The sequence below is a fragment of the Anomaloglossus baeobatrachus genome, chromosome 6, assembly GCF_048569485.1.
Source record: "Anomaloglossus baeobatrachus isolate aAnoBae1 chromosome 6, aAnoBae1.hap1, whole genome shotgun sequence".
NCBI classification, from domain to species: domain Eukaryota; kingdom Metazoa; phylum Chordata; class Amphibia; order Anura; family Aromobatidae; genus Anomaloglossus; species Anomaloglossus baeobatrachus.
This window is the reverse complement of record NC_134358.1, coordinates 69,526,717-69,551,940: the sequence shown is the minus strand read 5'-3', so window position 1 is coordinate 69,551,940 and position 25,224 is coordinate 69,526,717. Positions and strand designations below refer to the sequence as shown.

The 25,224-nt window shown below is 41.8% G+C and overlaps 1 protein-coding gene across 50 annotated transcripts in view; it reads left to right on the top strand.

Annotated features, from left to right (window-relative positions):
• Window positions 1–25,224, top strand: part of RIMS2 (regulating synaptic membrane exocytosis 2) — a 990,720-nt gene that overhangs the window by 635,629 nt on the left and 329,867 nt on the right. For 34 of the 50 annotated variants that reach the window (XM_075353016.1, XM_075352970.1, XM_075352971.1 and 31 more), the window contains 3 exons: window positions 1,050–1,096; window positions 5,929–6,041; window positions 23,509–23,556. In XM_075353016.1, the coding sequence (XP_075209131.1) occupies window positions 1,050–1,096; window positions 5,929–6,041; window positions 23,509–23,556 (208 nt within the window). The remainder of the gene's footprint in view (window positions 1–1,049; window positions 1,097–5,928; window positions 6,042–23,508; window positions 23,557–25,224) is intronic. The other 16 variants (XM_075352974.1, XM_075352976.1, XM_075352991.1 and 13 more) reach the window with 1 other exon arrangement.

The following is a 25,224-nucleotide window of genomic DNA, read 5'->3' as shown; positions in this document are numbered from 1 at the left end:
TAGGATAGGATCGTTGAGGTGTGGAAAAACTTCTGAAAGGGAATCTGTCAGCAGGTTTTTGCTCGATAATGTAGGCAAGGAGATTCTGAATCCAGTGGCTGCAACCTTTCTCACATAATCAAAGAATTGAGTTTTAAGCATGTAGCTGAGCCCGAGGAGCTGTCCTGTCCACACCAGGCTCTCTATGGACACTGTACATTGACTGTGAGGTGTCAATCACAGCAGGGGGCATGTTAGACTTCCATGCACATGCCAGCTAGACCTAGCAATGTTAATCACAGGGTAATTAAGCCATTAGTTTAACTAAACAATAGCACACAAAGATAAGAGAGGCACAGTTGCTTTTTGTTTTTTAACCCCTACAGCATGCTGTCCTCAGATTACATAACAAAAGCTGCTGACAGATTCCCTTTAAATATGTATTGTCAGTATCCTTCTTCAGGAGTGCTGCGGTCTTGATTGACAGTTCGGACCAGTGGGCTGGTTGTGCCGCTGACCCGAAGTGGGCACTCTCTGGCTCTTCATCATTAGGGGAACACAGTGGCACTGAAGCCGCCCAGTCAACTCTACAGCAGCCCTCCAAGCTCTATAAAAAGACCTCCTTGCCTAGAAGACCGACCACCACTGATAACTGGGCAAGCACATTGCAATTTTAAGCATTTGTCTTCTTGGGAATAGCCCTCTAAGGGAGTATTCCTGTATACTACCACTTTCTGATTGGTCAGAGTCCAACTCTGGGCTCCTCCCACCAATCCAGAGCAGCTTTATCTATAAAGCCCCTTTAAATTCAATTCACTAAAATGAGAATTAGTGATGCCAATATTTATTGGTGAACGGCCACTGATCATACAGTGATGGCATATTCTAGGAAATACCTCTCTGAGGTTACTGGGTAGTTACTTACTAATGGGCATTGGGTTATGCTTCTCTTATTTTATAGTTTTTACTTACACTTAAATATTGATATAAATGTGGTCTTGTAATATATTCTTGTACAAATGCCTGATTGATGAAATGTTGAGCATGATTGTTGTAACTTTTCGTTTCAGAGATATCCCCCGGATACCTGATAGCACACATGCCCCCCAGGATTCCAGTGAGTGGTCTGGGTTATATATTTGTGTTGTTGATATGGGCCGGTATTTGAGAAGTGCAGCCAGTAGTTAAACAATCGCAGCCCATTACGTCCCATCCTGTAAGTGACACTAGATATGTCTACCCCTGGGATTACTACAGCATGCTGCTAAAATCTGCTCAATGCATTGGATCCCATAACAATACTAGGTAAACCAGGGCTCTCAAACCCGGTTGGGTAAATGGGCCGCACGTAGAAAAAAAACTGCTGATGATGGGCTGCATTTCATACTGGACGAGATGACGTTTTCAGTAACTACATTTGTCATTGGGTTTGGTTGGATTGATCACAGACATAACTGTATGCCTATTGATTCCCACTGAATGTTGTATTGGAATTCATGGTCAGCTACACTTTTCAAAACATTTAAATCATAGAACCGTGTTTCTACAAAAATAAGACAGGGCCTTATTATTTTTTTTTGTTCCGAAAGATGGATTAGGGCTTATTTTCAGGGGAATGTCTTATCTTTTTTTTCCATGCACAACAATCCACATTCATGTTGATGATCCAGAATGTGATATGATTATATTTGAATTAGTGTTGATCTTTATTTTGTTCAATAACAAAAATGAACAAAATAAAGATCAACACTAATTCAAATATAATCATATCACATTCTGGATCATCAACATGAATGTCCAAACTGTGTGTAACACAAGACGCGCGTGTGGGTATGTGTGTGTGTGTATATATATAATAAATATATATATACACATATATATATATATATATATATATATATAAAATTATATATACCATATATATATATATATATATATATATATATATATATATATATATATATATATATATATATATATATATATATATGTGTATAATATGTATATATATATATACACACACACACACAGTACAGTCCAAAAGTTTGGACACACCTCATTTAAAGAGTTTTCTTTATTTTCATGACTCTAAAAATTGTAGATTCACATTGAAGGCATCAAAACTATGAATTAAAACATGTGGAATGAAATACTTAACAAAAAAGTGTGAAACAACTGAAAATATGTCTTATATTCTAGGTCCTTCAAAGTAGCCACCTTTTGCTTTGATTACTGCTTTGCACACTCTTGGCATTCTCTTGATGAACTTCAAGAGGTAGTCACCGGAAATGGTTTTCCAACAGTCTTGAAGGAGTTCCCAGAGATGCTTAGCACTTGTTGGCCCTTTTGCCTTCACTCTGCGGTCCAGCTCACCCCAAACCATCTTGATTGGGTTCAGGTCTGGTGACAGTGGAGACTAGGTCATCTGGCGTAGCACCCCATCACTCTCCTTCTTAGTCAAATAGCCCTTACACAGCCTGGAGGTGTGTTTGGGGTCATTGTCCTGTTGAAAAATAAATGATGGTCCAACTAAACGCAAACCGGATGGAATAGCACGCCGCTGCAAGATGCTGTGGTTGCCATGCTGGTTCTGTATGCCTTCAATTTTGAATAAATCTCCAACAGTGTCACCAGCAAAGCACCCCCACACCATCACACCTCCTCCTCCATGCTTCACGGTGGGAACCAGCTATGTAGAGTCCATCCGTTCACCTTTTCTACAAAGACATGGTGGTTGGATCCAAAGATCTCAAATTTGGACTCATCAGACCAAAGCACAGATTTCCACTGGTCTAATGTCCATTGCTTGTGTTCTATATCCCAAACAAGTCTCTTCTGCTTGTTGCCTGTCCTTAGCAGTGTTTTCCTAGCAGCTATTTTACCATGAAGGCCTGCTGCACAAATTCTCCCCTTAATAGTTGTTCTAGAGATAAGGTGTGTCCAAACTTTTGGTCTGTACTGTATGTGTATATATATATCTAATATATAAAGCTCAGTGTATGTATGTGTGTATGTCCGCTAAAGGAATCCGCACCGTTGCATTTACAATCACGAAATTTTGCACAGACCCCTCATGTGACCCAGGGAACGTCATAGACTATGTTTTGACGGGAAAATTTAACCCCGCGCTTTACAGTTAATCTCCAAAATCCTCCTTCCATTAAACTGAATGGAGGTGGGAGTTATAAGCTATTAATAGCAACTGTCAGTGGTTGCTATAGAAACAAAATAAACTGCTAGTATATATATATATTGTGGTGCCATACTGGATGGTAGGTATATTCCTCCTGGCAAAATGTGGTTTTGCTGAGGTTCTGGCCGGAAAAAGCAGAACTCTGGCCTGAAAGCCTTCTAATTATCCAGGTTTTTCGGGCAACGCCTGAAAACACAGCTGCAGCAATTAGGGAGGCATAAGGTGCTCTGTGCTCAGTACATAGTGTTTAGAGAACTGGGGCTGGAAAAACAGCTCAGTGGGTCACCAGGATCTCAAGGAGGAGCTGCTATCTCACACTGCCGGGCGGTGTCTGTACGTGATTACTGCGGTGTGACTGGCAACCTACCCGGAAAGCGTGTGCTCCAGTCCTGTGGAACAAATAGAACAGAGGAAATGGACTCTCTTGTTGTTTTTTTTCCTTTTGAACTGCTGCCTGTCACCATAAGTGTGATTAAAACCCTTACGTATCGCCCTATACGCCTGTGTGAGCCTCTTTACAGCATCCTGACCTGAGCAAATCTCTGCTATATATATATATATATATATATATATATATATATATATATATATATATATATTACAGTGAAACCTTGGATTACGAGCATAATTCACCGTGAGTGTGCTCTTAAACCAAGTTACTCTTATATCAAAGCATATTTAAATAAATAAAATAATTGAAACGCTGACAATTCGTTCCACAACCCAAAAATATTTACTGTATTTATACAAACTTGCAAAAGCATATAGAACAAATTAAACTGCACTTTATCGTACAATAAAATTGTTACTGTGTGAAAGGTACAGTATAAGCAGTTTGCTGCACTGGTTAGACGAAAGAGCGTACAATACTATATCCACACTGCTACATAGTATAAACTGTACAATGGTATACTGTATACAGTATATGTACAGAAAATTACTTCCAGAGCGGGTCTGAGTGCGATGAAAGGACAGAAGCAGACATGTGCACGTTGAGTAGTTGCTCTTCTTGCAATGCATTGCTCTTAAACCAAGTTACAATTTCATAAAAAGCTTTGCTTGTCTTGCAAAACGCTCTCAAACCAAGTTACTTTTAATCCAAGATTTCACTATATATATCTATATACATATATATACATACACATATATATATATATATATATATATATATGTATATATAGGGAGATATATAGGGAGATATATATATATATATATATATATATATATATATATAGGGAGATATATATATATATATATATATATATATATATATATATATATATACACACAAACACACACACACATACAGGGTTTGGAGAATCATGTTAGTTTATTTTTTTTTGTTCAAGAATGAATGTGGAATGTTGTGCATGACACCCCCCTGAAATGCTTGAAATGTAAGCCTTACTCCGAAAATAAACCCTAGTTACAATCAGGGAGGACATTACAGGTTACAGGGAGTCAAACTGCGCAATTTCTCAGGATCCCCACTCTTAAGGGGGCTTTACACGCAGCGATATCGCCAGCGAGCGTACCCGCCTCTGTCATTTGTGCGTCATGGGCAAATCGCTGCCCGTGGCACACAATATCGTTAGGAGCCGTCACACGGACTTACCTGCCTAGCGACGTTGCTGTGGCCAGCGAACCGCCTCCTTTCTAAGGGGGGCGGTTTGTGCGGCGTCACTAAGCGGCCGCCAAATAGAAGCGGAGGGGCAGAGATGAGCGGCCATAACATCCTGCCCACCTCCTTCCTTCCTCATTGCTGGCGGCCGCAGGTAAGCTGTAGTTTGTCGTTCTCGTGGTGTCACACATAGCGATGTGTGCTGCCTCGGGAACGACGTGTCAACGATGGACGATTTGGTGAGTATTTTCCATCGTTAACGGCCGCTCGTTGGTGTCACACGCAACGACGTCGCTAACGATGCCGGATGTGCGTCACGAAATCTGTGACCCCGGCGATATATCATTAGATACGTCGTTGCATGTAACGGGGCCTTTAGGCATGTGTATTCCGAGGTTAAGATTGTTCAAGGACCTTTGGTGACTTCGCAGTCATGTGACCATGATGTTATCAAAGGTCTCTTAACTACAGGGGTATAAAGCTGAGGAGGTGACGGATTGATATGTATGAACAGCGTGCGCGTGTGTGTGTATGTATATGTATGTATGTGTGTGTGTGTATGTATATATATATATATATATATAAAATGCACATACACACTCACATGTTGCTCATACATACCAACCTGTCACCTCCTCAGCTTTATACCCCTATAATTAAGAGACCTTTGGTAACATTGTGGTCACCTGACTGTGAAGTCACCAATGGTCCTTAAATAATGTTAACCTCAGAATACACATGCTGGGGTCCTTTTTAGAGTAGGGGTCCTGAGTAATTGCACAGTTTGACACCCCCTTAACGTCCTCCCTGACTGTAACTAAGGTTTCTTTTTGGAGTAGGGCTTATATTTCAAGCAAACTCTAAAAATGCTGTGAAATCATGCCAGGGCTTATTTTCAGGGAAGGTATAGGGACATATATTGGCCAAACATTTGTCAAAAGGACACCCAGCCTATGAGAATTGTATGTTGGACATAAGGTATATTTCCCAAAATGTGAACCAAGGCTGCACTTATCAAACACTGTCACTGTTCTACTGTAACTCATTCTAATCTTTGGAAAAAAGTGTCTGTATTTGAAAAAATCATTTTTGTTCACCTTGTATTTATTTCTTTTTTTTAACATATGATTATAAGGTTCTAGTTCCTTTGAATCCCAGAAAATGGATCGTCCCTCCATATCCGTTACGTCCCCCATGAGCCCTGGAATGTTGCGTGATGTTCCCCAGTTCCTGTCAGGACAACTCTCAGTATGTACATTTGTCATATTTCTTTAAGCTTTGCTGTGATTTTCCTTGATTTCATAGTGTTGTGATCCTCATTGGTAACTAAAAGACACAGGCCGGTCAGATCCATCTTTGTTTTCCATGATATATACCTCATAGGAGAGTAGCCATTAGATATGGGGCCTGCTAACATCACTTGCCGATGGCTTCTTTTTAACATTGGGTAATTATTTTCTTAGATTCTATTTTCAAAACCATCTGAAGAATCCACCACTGTCACAATTACCCTATATAATTATTTTATAGGTAGGAAACACTAAGTAAAAGGAAACGCGCTCTACTTGAGTAAGACTAGGGTGTGATGACTACTCTGTCCAATGGCCGTGACTATACTCTGCAGGCTATACTACCTGATATTCCTTTTCAAGAAGCCAAGAGGTTACAGTGGCCCACAGAGAAGAGAGTGGGCACATTGCAAACATTAATTTAGCATAATTTGATGTTTGTGGTCTTCAATGAATAATCTCTAATTCTCACAGGTCTTTCATAGTTTTGATTTTCTCCTATGGGTCACAGGAACTTTTTAGCCCCCCGTAAGCTCCATAGACTGGAGGTGGACTGCACCCACTTGGCTACAGTATAATACTGTCCAACAGAACCCGAGGACCTTGTGTTGTGTCCATTTGCTGGTTCTCTCCATGGCTCTTGGATAGGTTTTACTACACTTGATGCCCTGCAGAGTAGATCCCTGGGTAACTTCTCAGCACTCAGTAGCAAAGGATACTTGGCCAACTTAAACAAGGCCCATATCTAGCATATAATGTAACTTTAAGGCAAGGGTCTCCAACCTGTAGCTCGGGAACCACATGTGGCTCACGAGCCCATGATGTGTGGCTCACGAGCCCGTGATGTGTGGCTCACGAGCCCGTGATGTGTGGCTCACAAGCCCGTGATGTGTGGCTCACAAGCCCGTGATGTGTGGCTCGCGGCTGTCTGCTAGCTTGATGCACTAGCACCTGGTGTAGCAAACAGCTATGAAGAGCAGATATCCAGAAGATGCCTTTTGTGAGTAGTCCTGCACAGAAGACTATATCTGGATGGGGTAGGCTAGGATCCCATAGATCATGGTATGCTACCTCAGTGTGATTTCTGTGGAGAAGCTTTGGCTGTCATTATACCGGTATTGGGGACTCTCGTTGACACCACTGTGAGAAGGGTGAGAGCTGGATGTGGCTCACGAGTCACGACCCACTCTGAGCTAGATGTGGCTCACAACCCTCTCTCAGAGCTAAATGTGGGTTGTGACCCTCTCTCAGAGCTGGATATGGCTTGCGAATCTCAGAGCTGAATGTGGCTGATGACACTCTCTCAGAGCTAGATGTGGGTTGCGACCCTCTCAGAGATCGATGTGGCTCACAACCCTCTCTCAGAACTAGAGGTGGGTTGCAAGCCTCTTTCATAGATGGATGTGGCTCATGACCCTCTCTCAGAGCTGCATATGGATCTCAAGGTCATAAACCTTAGGGACCACTGCTTTAAGGGATGTAAATTAGAGATGAGCTAGTGGCTTCGCATAAACCTGGTCCATGGTCAAGGTAAGTTTTCTCCGGCTATGGACAGAAACTGCACGAATTTCCTGACCTTCCAGATTCCTTAGTGTGGTATATGATTCGCCAACCTGGCATGAAATCAACTATGTGCCATTCGGTGCACAAATAATAACATGATGGCATACCAAATCATAAGATGAGCCCGGTATGTCAGAAGGTCAGGAAGTTTATGACGCTCCTGTCCACGGCCAGAGTGCATTGACCTGAACAGTGGATCGGCCTTGCACGAAGCGATCCACTCTTCTCTAATATGCACCATTGAGACGTAACTTCTCCCCGATTAAGTGCAAGACCTCCGATCCACCCCTGATTTCCAGATCTTAAATGATGTGGCAACCATGTTTTGTTCAAGTAAGCATCAGAAGATTAAGTGTGTCACCTGCTTGGAGAACTGGATGGTCACAAGGGGAGTTTAGGAGCACAAAAGAAGGGTTGTTAGGAGAATATGCCCTAGGGGTGGGTGTCAAGGAACCACTTAACTATACATGGCTAAAGTAATAAACTGAATCCTTGCCCTCTGTGACGGGACAGATATTTGGGACGACATGTGCATATAGCCATATTTTACATACTAACTGATACCATGTAATCACCCTCCCCGGTAGTCATGTCTTTCCTTTATTTTGGACTTTCTGTAGGGTGTCAGGTTGTCAGGAGGGTGGCATATTGTGTAGTGTAAGATGGCTCAGTAATGTTTATTACTTCATAGAATTCAGCCCACAGACTCTTAGTGCATTGCTTCTTCCTAGGGGACTCTAATGGGGTGAGATTAGGAAATGTTATATGCCTTCATAAACATTGCTTCTTTAGCCTCTTGTTAATTGCGGCAGTTTATCACTTACATTGTAGCGGATGACTACATTTATGGGTAACTGCTTGGCCAAGGGAACTCATTCAAGGTTAAATAGACACCTCCACTTATGGATACATAACATTTAGATCAAATTAAATACTATCGTCTTTAAAAAAAATAAAAATAAATGAAGCGTGAGTGGTGCTGTGTTTAAAGGGTGCAGTATACTTCGTAAAATAGGTGGGTTTAGCAATAAATCAGCAAAACAAATCTGGCTATCTAAACTTACATGTTAAATCTATGACCATTCACTAGAACTGGGCTCCTAAAGCCCCCCCTATATAAATAAAGTGTTAGTGGGCTAGTGCAAACACCGCTATATGTCGCACATGCTCGTTATCACACCATTCACACATGGACCTCCATACTCAGTATTTGTGGGAATCATAACAGCCTCTTCTCCAGTGAACATGCATTTATCATCTATCCTGTGAAAAGGAGATACACTGACAAGCAAAAGGGTAACAATGTTTTGAATTTTTGATATTCAGGCTGCATATCTCACCATCCACTACATCTTTGAGCATGAGACGACCTTCATTTTATAGACAATCATCTTGCCTATCTCATACATAAACTTGACTTGCAACTATTTAGCATATGATTAGTTATGCCGATTCTTGCCATGTCACTGCATTGTTACTGTTTTGCTACTGGTGGAAAATTCTTTTTCTTCCTGTATAAAACAATTTATATCTTGTTCACACATTCCCTAATAGCTCAGGGTGTTATTAGATTAATTCCTAACCAAAATGTCACTGGTTGAAATCAAGGAGCAGCCGTGAAGAAGATTTTCCAAAAATGGGGAACCGCATCATCCAGCTCATTGATAGCGGTCTCTTGGCCAAGAAAATTGGGAACAGCATCATCCAGCTCATCGATAGCGATCTCTCAGACAAGAAAATTGGAAACCGCATCATCCAGCTCATCATTAGCGGTCTCTCAGCCAATACAATTGAAAACAGCATCATCCAGCTCATCGATAGCGGTCTCTCAGCCAAGACAATTGGAAACAGCATCATCCAGCTTATCGATAGCGATCTCTCAGCCAAGACAATTAGAAACAGCATCATCCAGCTTATCGATGGCGATCTCTCAGCCAAGACAATTGGAAACAGCATCATTCAGCTCATCGATAGCGGTCTCTCAACCAAGACAATTGGAAACCGCATCATCCAGCTCATCGATAGCGGTCTCTCGGACAAGAAAATTGGAAACAGCATCATCCAGCTCATCGATAGCGGTCTCTCGGACAAGAAAATTGGAAACAGCATCATCCAGCTCATCGATAGCGGTCTCTCGGACAAGAAAATTGGAAACCGCATCATCCAGCTCATCGATAGCGGTCTCTCGGACAAGAAAATTGGAAACAGCATCATCCAGCTCATCGATAGCGGTCTCTCGGACAAGAAAATTGGAAACAGCATCATCCAGCTCATCGATAGCGGTCTCTCGGACAAGAAAATTGGAAACCGCATCATCCAGCTCATCGATAGCGGTCTCTCAGCCAAGACAATTGGAAACCGCTTCATCCAGCTCATCGATAGCGGTCTCTCAGCCAAGACAATTGGAAACAGCATCATCCAGCTCATCGATAGCGGTCTCTCGGACAAGAAAATTGGAAACACCATCATCCAGCTCATAGATAGCGGTCTCTCAGCCAAGACAATTGGAAACAGCATTATCCAGCTCATCGATAGCGGTCTCTCGGCCAAGAAAATTGGAAACCGCATCATCCAGCTCATCAATAGCGGTCTCTCGGCCAAGAAAATTGGAAACTGCATCATCCAGCTCATCGATAGCGGTCTCTCGGCCAAGAAAATTGCAAACAGGTATCATGTGAGTGCTATGATAGTTGGAAGAATACGGAATGAAGTCCGTCCATCATTTCAATAGCCAAGACGAGGACGTCCAGACAAAATACCGGAATCAATAAGTCAGCTCATCACAAGGTCCATCAGATCTGGTGCTACAAACACGGCAGTGGAGGCGACTCGAATGCTTCATAATCGTGAGATCGCAGACGTCCATGCAAGCACCGTGTGACGCATGTTACACAAGTCTGGAATGGTAGAGAAGCCTCAACTTCAATATCATCATAAGAAGCATCAGCTTGAGGTTGCAAAAAAGCACAAAACGTGGACAGTAGAAGGATGGAAATGGTTGATTTGAAGCTATGAGATGAAAGTCAATAGACTAGGCTATGATAGGTGCAACTGGGTCTGGAAATAACAAGGGGAAAAAGAAGCTAACGGATCAAGAAATTGAAGAAACTGACAAGTTTGTTGGAGGAAGCCTGATGAGATTGAGGTGTTTCACAGCCAAATGCGTTGGATACTTGACCAGGATCAATGGTGGTCTCAATGCTGGGCAATATGTGAGTATCCTACAAGACGAGTTACTTCATACACTTGAGTACTATGGGTATGAAAAGGATGACATAGTGTTCCAGCAGGACAATGACCCAAAGCATACGAGATTGGTGAAGAAATGGTTTAATGACAATGAAGTAGAGGGTCTGGATTGTCCACACAGTCCCCAGACGTCAACCTAATAGAACACTTGTGGGTAGAGTTGAAGAAAAAGCTGTATACATACCCAAGTCAGCCATTATGCACCAACACTGGGAACGTGTAAAAGTGACCTGGGATCAGATTTCGGTTGAGACATGCTTTAATCTGATTGAGAGCCCAGAAGGATTCAGGCAGTGTTGGAAGCCAAAGGTGGATTTACAAAATACTAACAAACTAATCAAAAATTTTGATTTTCAGGAGCAAAACCAGAACAATGCAGTAACATGACAAGAATCTGCATAGCTAATCATAGGCTAAATAGCTACAAGTGGAATTTATGTATGACATAGCCGAGATGATTGTCTATAAAATGAAGGTCGTCTGACGTTCAAAGCTGTAGTGGATGGAGAGATAAGGAGCCTGAAAGTCAAAAGGTCAAAACATTGTTACCCTTTTGCTCGTTAGTGTTTGTTATTTATGGGACAAAACCTTTAATAAACAATTTTCAGATTTGTTCACATGATTTTCCTATAATATGCTAAAGCCAGTTTCATATCAGTGTATTACATTCCCATTTGTTTCCATGTATTATAAATACAATCCCAGCCCTACTGCAGGAATATAGACTCGAAATGAAGGTTCATCAGGAGAGGATGTAAAAAAAATTACTTTTTTTTGCTGCCAGAAAGTGCCGCCTATCGCAACGCGCCGCCCCAGGCACGGGACCACGGGTGCCTAGTGGCAAATACGGCCCTGATCCAGGATCTATGAAGCTTCAGTTCAGGTCCTAAATCCTGCAGTCAGGCTGGAATTAGCATCCATAAATCGGTGCAGAAATGCAATCCAAATACGTTTTCCTTATCTAATACGATCTATGTGGAAATTCCACACAGTAAACGGAGAATACCCACAAGAGAAATTGTCATGCCGCAGATTGGGAAAATGCACCGCTGGTCAGAGGCACAGTAGACAGGAGATTCCTATTAATCCCATCTACTTTGTTGAAACTGTAAACGTTGCAGCGAAAATATGCAGCATCAAAAATGCGATAAAAGCTCATCGTGGACACACAGCCTTAAGGGGGCTTTACACGCTGCGACATCGCTACCGATATATCGTCGGGGTCACGTCGTTAGTGCCGCACATCCGGCGCCGGTAGCGACATTGCAGCGTGTGACACCAAGGAGCAACGATCAACAATCGCAAAATCGTTCAAAAACGGTGATCGTTGACACGTCGCTCCTTTCCTTAATATCGCTGCTGCCACAGGTACGATGTTGTTTTTCGTTCCTGCGGTAGCACACATCGCTGTGTGTGACACCGCAGGAACGACGAACATCTCCTTACCTGCAACCACCGGTAATGAGGAAGGAAGGAGGTGGGCGAGATGTTACGTCCCGCTCATCTCCGCCCCTCTGCTTCTATTGGCTGGCCGCTTAGTGACGCCACAGTGACGTCACCATGATGCCGAAAGCACCTCCCCCTTGAGGGAGGGATTGTTCGGCGGTCGCAGCGACGTCGCAGACAAGGTATGTGCGTGTGACGCTGCCGTAGCAATAATGTTCGCTACGGCAGCAAGCACCAAATGTCGCACGAACGACGGGGGCGGGTGCTATCACGTTTGACATCGCTAGCGATGTCACAGCGTGTAAAGTACACTTTAGAGTACATTCCCATGATCCAGGCACGCTGCGTTCATCCCTCCTTGTGTAGACGCTTGTGTTCATTGGGGGAGATCGCACTGTCCATGCTCATGATGAGGATTCTGCACTCTGCAGACTTTCACTGTGCTCTCCTCACTGAGAACACTCACATCTCCGCAAGCATAAATGGACATGCTGCGGACATGCGGCAGCTGGAAAAGCTGAGCTTCCGATGCGTACAATAGAAGCACAGTGCGCAGGAGATTTCTATAAATCCCATCCACTGTGCTTGTACTGTACAACGCAGCTTTTTGGGTACAGCAGAAGTACGCTGCTTCCAAAATGATGCTAATCCTGATCGTGGGTACCCGGCCCATGGCTATCATAGTGAGATGACTGACAGATTCTCAGTTAACTCATTCTGCATCCAGCAATTGACATCGGCACCACAGAGGCTATAGAAAGCAAACGATGCAAAACGTTTATGGAAACCCAATTGCAAAAATTCTTTTTAGCCCCAATTGCATGCATTTCTTTAAATACTCAAAAAAAACTGTCCTGAAAAGTGAGACATTTTGGGACACATCAGACACCTATGAATATTTTCTACAAAGGGGCATTTTCGGGTGCGGTTGGACACATCTCACCAGACATATTTCTAAAATCTAAAAAAATATATTGGGTAATGAAAAGTTTAACACATCCATGGCAGGTGAGATGTAGCTGTATACATTGTCTATTCATGATGATCTTTACACCCATCCTATCTATAGCAGTGGGGTTTACTGAATATAATTCCAAATTAACAATAGCAGTTGGTGAATGTAATATTTCCATATTTTTACACACATTTATTTATATATATATATATATATATATATATATATATATATATATATATATATATATATATATATATATTTTTATATATATATATATATATATATATATATATATATATTTTTATATATATATATATATATTTATATTTTGCCTACACTACCGTATACTTACTGACATATTTATTGCCTTAACATTTCTGAACTAAACTAGGACATTGCAGTTGAATACGATCTCCACTCACTGACGTGTGCGTTAGTTATGTGGGATACAGATACCATATGCCTCTAACAGCAGGTAACATGTCAGAACGCCAAGTGCATGACCAGAACCCATGTGTAATAGCTATAATTAGATATTATCATATTTGACATTTACACAACATTGAAAATCATTTTTCTATGAAGAAATGGGCTGGAGGTAATCGCTATGAAACATTTTGCTTTTTCTCCGCATTGTCTTTGCGCATAGATTTTGACCACTCACATTATTTCACATCAGGGTTAAGGTTAGGCTGGGTTCACAGATCCCATAGTCATCCGTTATCACGGATCCGTCAGAGATCTGTACACGTGCAAAAAGCTCTGCAAACACAACTCTTTTGTCCGTTTTAAAATAACGGATGTCGGCCGGATCCGTTTTTAACATTTAGAGTCTATGGAGGACAGATCCATTAACGGATTGCTATCTATTGCACATTTAAAACGGGTATCGCCCATTTGCAACGGATTGCCATATATTACCCAATTGCAATGGATTGCTATCTATCCCCCATTTGCAACGGATTGCTATCTACTGCACATTTAAAATGGGTATTGCCCATATGCAATGGATTGCTATCTATCACCAAATTGCAATGGATTGCTATCTATCCCCTATTTAGAATGGATCACTATCTATCCCCTATTTACAACAGATCGCTATCTATCCCCTATTTACAACAGATCGCTATCTATCCCCTATTTACAACAGATCGCTATCTATCCCCTATTTAGAACGGATTGTTATCTATCCCCTATTTAGAACGGATCACTATCTATCCCCTATTTAGAACGGATCACTATCTATCCCCTATTTAGAATGGATCACTATCTATCCCCTATTTACAACAGATCGCTATCTATCCCCTATTTACAACAGATCGCTATCTATCCCCTATTTAGAACGGATTGTTATCTATCCCCTATTTAGAACGGATCACTATCTATCCCCTATTTAGAACGGATCACTATCTATCCCCTATTTAGAATGGATCACTATCTATCCCCTATTTACAACAGATCGCTATCTATCCCCTATTTACAACAGATCGCTATCTATCCCCTATTTAGAACGGATTGTTATCTATCCCCTATTTAGAACGGATTGCTATCTATCCCCTATTTAGAACGGATTGCTATCTATCCCCTATTTACAACAGATCGCTATCTATCCCCTATTTAGAACGGATTGTTATCTATCCCCTATTTAGAACGGATTGCTATCTATCCCCTATTTAGAACGGATTGCTATCTATCCCCTATTTAGAACGGATTGCTATCACCTATTTAGAATGGATCGCTATCTCTCGCCGATTTGCAATGGATTGCTATCTATCCCCTATTTAGAATGGATTGCTATCTCTCGCATATTTAGAATGGATTGCTATCTATCCCCTATTTAGAATGGATCGCTATCTCTCGCCGATTTGCAATGGATTGCTATCTATCCCCTATTTAGAATGGATTGCTATCTCTCGCATATTTAGAATGGATTGCTATCTCTCGCATATTTGTAACGGATTGCTATCTATCCCCTATTTAAACGGATTGCTATCTATCCCCCATTTGCAATGGATTGCTCTCTATCGCCATTTGCATGGGATTGCTATCTATCCCCTATTTAGAACCGATTGCTATTTATTGCCCATTTGCAGTGGATTACTATCTATCCCCTATTTAAAACAGATTGCTATCTTTCACCCATTTGCAACAGATTGCTATATATCACCCATTTGCAGATTGCCATCTATCACCCATTTGCAACGGATTGCTATCTATTGCACATTTACAATGGGTATCGCCCATTTGTAACAGATCCGTTAAGCAAATCATTGATCCATTACGAATACAAGTACAACAAATGGCTAAATAGCAATCTGTTAACGGATCCGTTGTCAATAGACACCAGTGTTACAAAAAAAAATGGATCAGTTTCCCAAGGGACCCATTCTAACGGATCACTACGGGACATGTGAACTTAGCCTAATACTGTCATATAGCTAAATTATTAATAGTACAAAAAAAATAAGATGTCTGATAATGCCGCCATTCCATGGCTACATAATAGCATTACATACCGCGCACACAGTAATGTTATACACCAGGATATAAGGTAGGGATGAGACACAAATGAGAACGTCTAAGCTGTGCCTCGTGGGTGGTGAACAAACAAGTGGATAACAGGTAAAAGTTAAAACATTCTACGATGGAAGGGCCAAGAATTTATTTATTTATTTAATTAATTAATATAATTGGGTATGATAGTCCATATTTTACACGTTCACTTCCACTCCACTTTGCATCTGCACATTTTTGGGGGGTTTCCCCCTATTTCTTTTAAAAAATGAAAGTGATGATAAATGATCAAAAAATTGAGCCAAGTGCACACTTGTCATCTTTTCCTTGCCCTATAACAAAATTGACTAGTCCCCGATGCATCTAGCTAGTCCAGAGGTAGTCCCACAATCACAACAAGGGAGGTGATAAGTTAGTGATCGCTGGGGGTCTCACCTCCAGGACCTTCACTGATCACAAAATAACAGGGGTCCTGAGTTCCCCGTGTGACGGGAGTGGGATTAAGCAAGGACACTGCTGCTCTAATCAGAGTCTATGGGAGTGACGGAGGTCGCAGTGGACTATAATATTCTCTACTCCGAACCCTATTTCTCGCGATTTGTAGGGGATACAGCAGTGATCAGCAACCTCTCTACTATTTTGTGGTAGTGACAATATGGTTGCAGCACAACCCCTTGAATGTTCGTTTTATGACAGTATTATTTAGACATCGCATTGCTTAGTTATTAGCTTAAAGAGGACCAGCCACCAGGATTTTCCTATATAACCTAAAGCCAGTGCTATACTGGTACTATCAGGCTGATTCTATACATATCTTTAGGTGTGAGATCGGATGTATAGTTTCTGTAATACAGGCAAGTAAAGTTTGTGAAATGCACTGTTACTTGATTGATAGCAGCTACAGAATATCTAATAGGTGGTCGGGTTTTGCTAGTTATTCCCTCCCGTGTCTGCTGCCTGTCCTTCCTCTCCTTTCTTTGCTATTGCAGGGTGAGGAGGGAGGGAGGAAGGATCTGCAGGCAGACAGGGGTGGGTACACACCAAACTCAAAGAGGACCAACCAGGCGGGAATAACTAACAAAACCCGACCCACCTATTAGATATTCTGTAGCTGCTGTCAATCAAATAACAGAGCATTTGACAAACTTTACTTGCCTGTATTTCAGAAACTATACATCCGATCTCACAACTAAAGGTATGTATAGAATCAGCATGATACCGCCAGTATAGCACTGGCTTTAGTTTATATAGGAAATTCCTGGTGGTTGGTGCGCTTTAAGTGTATATGTTACTGTCCAGTACACTTTTTGCAATACACGGTGCTGGCAGCATTGTATAGCAGTGCTATTATGGCTACTACATGAAAGTGGTATCTGGTCAATGTATACACTGTTATTTGGGGATCATACAATGCTCTGCTCTATATGGAGGGTTGTCAATAGAAAGTAATGCACAGAGCACCATCCAACATAACACAGTCTTTAAATGGTTAATACTAAAAACAGAAGTTTTCCTTTATCTATAAGATAAGGGCTAAATTACTGATCCACAGGGAACCCTATAATGCAGCCCAGTCTTGAATGGAGCAGAGTTGTGAATGCTCAATCTGCTTCATTCATTGTCTAAGGGACTAATGGAAATTGCTGAGTAAAATACTTGACTTTTTCCAACAGTCTCATCGACAATGAATGGTGTAGAATTGTGAATGCTTATTCTGCTTCATTCATTGTCTATGGGACTACTGGAAACTACTAAGCACAATACTTGACTTTTTCCAACACTCTCATAGACAATGAATGGAGTAGAGTTGTGAATGCTCAGTCTGCTTCATTCATTGACTATGGGACTACTGGAACTTGCTGATCACAATACTTTACTTTTTCCAACAGTCTCATAGACAATGAATGCTGAGAATTATGCAGATATCTGCTCTATTCACAACAGAGCTGCAGAATCCCATTCTAAGAGCCCCGATTTCTGAATGCCGAGGGTCCTAGCAGTCAGACCCCCAGGTGGATTAAAGCGATAACTTATCATTTTGGAAATTACCCTTTACCTTGACAGCTAATTACTTTCTAAGTCTTTAGAACCAATTCAGTCCAGTGCAGAGATGGACAAATCCTTTAGAAACTTTACATATAGCAAACATTAGTTCAACACATAACACCAGCTACTATCCCGGTAATACTATTGTGTTGTTATATGACGATGTGCTATTGTTAGACCTGTGTTTTATGTGTTTATATTCTTATATTCTACTTATGTGACAATTTATACTCGTCTGTCTGGTACAAATAATCACTGAGTGTAAATACAGTATCAGATGCAGATCATCTCATGTACTGAAGTATTAGGACCAGTTCACACACCATTATCGTCACCGTTATCACATTTGTTATAGGAAAAAATGGGAACCGATCACAAAGAGAAGGGAATGATGAACCTTTACTTTAGGATATCCAAATGCAACTAAGGGGTACTTTGCACGCTGCGACATCGCTAGCCGATGCTGCGATGCCGAGCGCGATAGTAACTGCCCCCGTCGCACATGCGATATTTTGTGATAGCTGCCGTAGCGAACATTATCGCTATGGCAGCTTCACACGCACATATCTGCCCTGCGACGTCGCTCTGGCCGGCGACCCGCCTCCTTCCTAAGGGGGGCAGTTCGTTCAGCGTCACAGTGACGGCAGGCGGCCAATAGAAGCGGAGGGGCGGAGATGAGCGGCCGTAACATCCCGCCCACCTCCTTCCTTCCTCATAGCCGGTGGAGGCAGGTAAGGAGATGTTCCTCGCTCCTGCGGCTTCACACACAGCGATGTGTACTGCCGCAGGAACGAGGAACAACATCGTATCTCCTATTGGTGCGATATTATGAAAATGACCGACATTACACAGATCACCGATTTTCGACGCTTTTGCGATCGTTTATCGGCGCATCTAGGCTTTACACGTTGCGATGTCGTTACCGGCGCCGGATGTGCGTCACTTTCGATTTGACCCCAACGATATTGCAGTAATGATGTCGCAGCGTGCAAAGTGCCCCTAAGAGGCTGGAGAAATGTCTGCGACTGTCCCTTCATCTGAAGGGCGCCTGCAGAAATACATGAAATTGCCCCATTAGGATGACTGGAATTGATTCTCACCCCATATATGTGCCACATGTGACTATGTCCCTATGCACCGTACATGTTGGAAAAGCGTATGCCCAAGGTTGTACATCAGCACATACAATGAGAGTATCCAAGTCTCCGTGTGCATCCGACATATGGCAATGCAAGGGAGGGAAGCGGTCATCTGGAGAATCGCTACTTATCTGAAAATATAGGGGTGATCTGCAAGTAAATAGCATTTAGATCCCATGTAGCTGGCTGAGTAGAGCAACAGCTCCAGGGAGAAAATGAAGTTTTGATCTACTTGTAGCTGCTGACTTCCAGTCATCGCAGGGAACGATTCCAGTCACTGATCAGTACACAGTGAGAGCGCTAGATCACTCCCCTGCATTATGACAGCTTGCTTCGCTGTGTGTGCAACATATGTATGCAGAGAAGACGGTCAATCATAGTGCCAATTACAGCACAGTCACCATATAGTAAGCAGTGAATGGATCAGCTGCAGGGAGAATAAAACTTTATTTTTTTTCCCTGTAGCTGCTGCTCCATTAAACAGGCTACATAATATTTAGATGATATCAACAACAGATCACCACTATATATACAGGTAGTGTTTCTTGAGGTGACCAGTTCCCTTTAAGGCAGAGTTCACTTTCCAGTAATCATACGTTAGAGCGGATCCTGAAGAGATCCGTTGGCAAAAAAAAGTTTTGCAAACTCAACTTTTTTTCTCTGTGGTTAAATAATTGATTATTGCTAGATCTGTATTTGTTAACAATGAAGTCTGTGGGAGAACGGATCCATTAACGGATTGCTATTTATCTTCCATTTAAAACGGATCCTGTAAGCAAATAAAGGATCCTTTACAAATAAAAGAAAATGCATGAGAAAATAGCAATCAGTTAACGGATCCATAGACTCCAATTTAAAAAAAAAAACAAACAAAAAACGGAGAAATCAAGTTATTTAAAAAAAAGTCAATAAATTTGAGTTTGCAGAACTTTTTTCCCCCAACAGATCTCTGCAGGATCCTCCGTTCTAACGGATGACTACAGGGCATGTGAACTCAGCCTAACAGTGATGTGGCTTAGGCTGGGTTCACATGTCCAGTAATCATCCGTTATCAGGGATCTGTTAGAGATTTTTTTGCAAAAACGTTGTGCAAACATAACGTTTTTGTCCATTGTTAAGTAACATGTCAGCCGGATCTGTTTTTAACATGGAGTCTATGGACAATGGATGCGTTGACGGATTGCTATTTATCGTACATTTTTAATGGATCTGTTAAAAAAACAATGAACACGTTACAAATTCAAGTACAATAGATGGCTAAATAGCAATCCGTTAATGGATCTGTTGTCCATAGATTTCTATGTTAAAAAAACGGATCCTGCAGAAATCAGTTTCCCAATGGTTCCATTCTAACTGATGACTACAGGACGTGTGAACTTAGCCTTAATCTGTTCCAAAAAATTCTCAAATTTTTGCCACAAACCAAGCACCCTAAGGCTGCTTTCACACATCCGGTTTGAGCCGTGCGGCTCAATCCGGCTGTGAAACCTATGCAACGGATGCGGTGAAAACACCGCATCCTTTGCATAAATTTTTTACATGCGGCCCATCCGGTTTTTGCCGCTTGCGGCATGCTACTGAGCATGCGCAGTGGACAAAACCGCATGCGGCGGCCGGATGCGGTTTTTGCCACATCGCGCCACATCCGGCGTCCATAGGCATGCATTGAAAAATGCGCCGCATCGGCCGGATGCGGCGCGATGCGGGTTTTTTTGCCGCACAAAAAAACGTGCCAGGCAACGTTCCATTCGGCCGCCGCATCGGCTAAATCTGCCACATGCGGCAAAAACCGGACGGAACGCAAGCCCATGCGGCACTAATTAAAGTCTATGCAGGAGAAACGCAACCGGCAGCAAAAAAAAAACGGTCGCGTTTTTCCTGCAAAGTGCCGGATTGTGCCGCACAGGAAAAAACGGATGTGTGAAAGCAGCCTAAGCTTGTAAGAATTGCCTCACAGCGCATTCACAGTATAGTAAAGAGTTAATGGTCCAGCCCCGATAACTGGACTGGATCAGCTTCAGGAAGAATAAAACTTTATTTTCTCCCTGTAGCTGCTGGTCCATTAAACAGGCTACATTTAGATGGTATCTACCTACAGATCACCACTATTTATGCAGGTAGTGTTTCTTCAGGTGACAGGTTTCCTTTAACAGTGAAGTAGCTTAATGCGCCTGAAAAAATGCTACAAAGTTTTTGACTGAAACTTCTGCCACAAACCAATCCCCCTAAGACTAGAAGATTTCCCAGATTTATCAACCAACATATATCATTTTGATAAATCGGGTGCACTTTAACGCTGTCTGGTCTAAGTTTGCACTATCTGAAAGTTAAGACATTATTGATATATATGCCCCAGAAAGTGTGAAACCACCTAAAGGACCTCCATGTTCTCTTGTAATCTTCTCCTCTTTGTGATCCATTCCTACTTTTCCTTTGACATCAAATGCAGCTAACCATTCAACCAAGGTGTCTGAACCTGGCTAACAAAAAAAAAAAAGAGATGAAATAAGGTTTAAAAGAACAATCCAGGTAAGGCCAAGTTCACACATTCAGTATTTGCTCAGTATGTGTAGTCTAAACCAGGAGTGGAACAATCAGAGGAAAAGTATAATAGAAACACGGGCACCACTTCTGTATTTTGCACCCACGCTTGGGTTTGTCTTCCAAATACTGATTAAACACCAAAGAAGGAAAATGGAGATGTCCAAGACAAAGTATTTATGTGCGAAATGTGCGTCGGGTGAGATGGGACCCTGCTGTTGAATACTTACCTTAGATGATGTACTTTGAATGATTGAGGATTAACTATATGGTGTATTTTTTTGTCAATGAGCATGTCTCTTAAATATATGTTTTTAAGGGGAGAGCCTGGTTTCGGATATCCTCCTTACACAAAGATGTGTTCTGTACTAGTAATATATTCCTTATATATAAATTGATTATATTCACTGTGATCATACATATTTTGTGTTGTATATATTTACCTAATATATACCATATACAATATGTATACCCACTTATGTACTTACCGTATTTTTCAGATTATAAGACGCACTTTTCATATCAGAAATTTTGGAGGAAAATGAGGGGTGCATCTTAAAATCCGAATATAGCTTACCGGGAGGTGGAGAATTGGCGAGGCTGTCTGTGCGGATATCTGTGCGGGTGGCCGGGTGCCTGTCTGTGCTGGCGATAAGCTGGCTATGCAGACTGCGATGGCTGTGCGGCTGGTGTCCCAGATGGTCTGTTCGCAGTCTGGGCTTCAAATGATGGTGCCTGGAGTTAGCACGTGCGCAGATGGAGCTCTTGGATGAGGGCTTCATCTGCGCATGCACCACTCCAGGCGCCTTTTCTTTGAAGACCGTACCGCCGACAGTGCATCTGGGACACTCTCTGCACCGGCCTTCTCCACCACACAACCAACGCAGCTTCCGCTGCCAGCACTGACCCGCCGCTCTCAACAGTGACCCGCTGCCAGCACTGACCCACCGCCACTGACAGCACTGATCTGCCGCCACCGCTGCGTGCACTGACCCACTGCCACCGCTGCGAGCACTGACCCACCACCGCTGCGAGCACTGACCCGCCGCCGCTGCGAGCACTGACCCGCCGCCGCTGCGAGTACTGACCCACCACCGCTGCAAGCACTGATCCGCCGCCACTGCAAGCACTGACCCGCCGCCGCTGCGAGTACTGACCCACCACCGCTGCAAGCACTGACCCACCACTGCTACAAGCACTGACCCACCACCGCTACAAGCACTGACCCACCACCGCTGAGAGCACTGACCTGCTGCCGCTGCCTGCCTAGCCTCTGTTTCCTTTGATCCCACTCCACCACCGCTGCCACCTCCCTCCAGTAAGACACACCAGAGTATAAGACGGACCTTTCTTTTTTTTTACCTTTTCTTTATCTCTAAATTTGGGGTGCGTCTTATAATCTGGTGCGTCTTATAAAATGAAAAATACGGTATATAATCAAATTCCTTTTTTCACCTATTTATTATATGTCAGATGTCCTTGTTTCTTTTTTTTTGTTTTATGTACTATGTGTCTGGGTCCTCTTCCCTATTGGTTTACATTTAAACAATAAAAATTTAATATTTTACTATTTGGGGTTGCATTTTTTCCTTCTTTGGTGATTGTTAGGTTTTCATTAATGTGTTAAACCTCTATATATCTAGTGTAGTCATTGGTTATTTCCAAATACTGATGTAAAATACTGACCAAATACTGAACCTGTGAACTTGGCCTTGAAGATCATACCGGGTCCATGTGTTTGTGGAGCTGATCCGTACTTCGTATAAGTGACATCGGTCGATTAGTGAAATATTACCGCTATATTGTCAGCTATAACGTTGTGCTTTTGGTGTGTACTTTGTTGCTCTTGATGTTGATTTCAATACTTGTGTTTTATTTTTGAATTATTTTTAATTTCAGCTTGTTGTCTTTTTGGTTTTTGTTTTATTGCTTTTTTTTTTTTCCCCTTTTTGTTTAATTTCGCTTACCAGAGCCAAAGCCTTAATAGAAGAACAGCGCCTTTTGTTCCTAGGGTCCAGGTAAAGGCTTTTTTCTGCCTGACACTAACTAAAAGCTGTGTGTTCATATTTTTTTTGTTTTGTTTTGTTTGTTTGTTTTTTGTTTTAGTTTGGAAAATGCATTGGAGGAAAACTGCACATTTGGTTTGTTTTCCCCTATCTTTTGAAGCGTGTTGCTAGCATTGTGCATTCTCCTCAATAACCCACACGGTAGTGCATGACCGTAGTAGCGCATAGGGAAACTTTAAAGAGACAAGGTACGGTATTCTGTGGCTGCAAAAATAATTCTTGCATATTTTTAAGCCTTTTTCCACACCAAAGTTTCCCTTTTTGCCAATCATTCAATATCTGGAGCCTTAAAGATGGAGTATCCCAGAGTATTGGGCTCAGATCATATCATAAATGGTGTAGTGTAAATTTTAGATCTCCGCTCCAAAGCTCCCTCCGATAAATCATCTCACAAATACAGTACTCTCTAATTCAGTCCTTCTACTCCATGAAATTGACAACAGTGGCTTTACTCAACAGTGTAGGTAACAGGTATTCACATATGGCCGATATACCCGAGAATTGAGAGTCCGGCTGCCATTACAGTGTGACCCTTTAATACTTATATACGGAGCTTTATCCCTTTAAGGGCTATTAAAATTGACCTGTCATATGCCATAAATATATAATTGTCTTAGCTAGTCTAAATGCCACTGTTCTCCTGACTTTGGCGCTCTTTTTCTTTTGTTCCTGAGCCTCTCATTTCCTGAGATATGGCTTCCTCGTCACTGTGTATGTAAACCTAGTCTTTATTTTTAGCCAAATGGGCATGATCCATAGCTTTTCTCTATTAGGCATCTTAATGAGGACTACACCCCCTTGGTTAACAAGTCTAGATTTTCATACAGGGAAGAAGGGGTCATATCTCCAGAACAGAGTGATACAGAAAGAAAATAATAACAGCACCAGATTCAGGAGAACAACGGTGTTTAGACCAGGTAAAATAAATACACATTATTGACAGTTGACAGGACTGTCTTAATTAGATGGATAGACAGTATTTCATTAATAAAATAATCTCTAAGATTTTTCATTCAGAGAAGAAGGGGGCATATCTCCACAACAGAGTGACACAGATAGAAAAGAATAACAGCACCAGATTCAGGAGAACAGCGGAAATATAAATACACATTATGCACAAGTGACAGGACTGTCTTAATTAGATGGATAGACAGTATTTCAGTAATAAAATATATCTCTAAGATTTTTTATTCAGACAACAAGGGGCCATATCCGTGGAACAGAGTGACACAGAAACAAAACAATAACAGCACCAGATTCAGGAGAACAGAGGAGAAATAAATACATTATTGACAAGTGACTGGACTGTTTGAATTAGGTGGATAGACAGTATTTCAGTAATTGAATATACTTCTTAGATTTTCACTCAGGGAAGAAGGGGCCATATCTGTGGAACAGAGTGACACAAACAAAACAATAACAGCACCAGATTCAGGAGAACAGAGGAGAAATAAATACATTATTGACAAGTGACTGGACTGTTTGAATTAGGTGGATAGACAGTATTTCAGGAATTGAATACACTTCTTAGATTTTCACTCAGGGAAGAAGGGGCCATATCTGTGGAACAGAGTGACACAAACAAAAGAATAACAGCACCAGATTCAGGAGAACATCGGT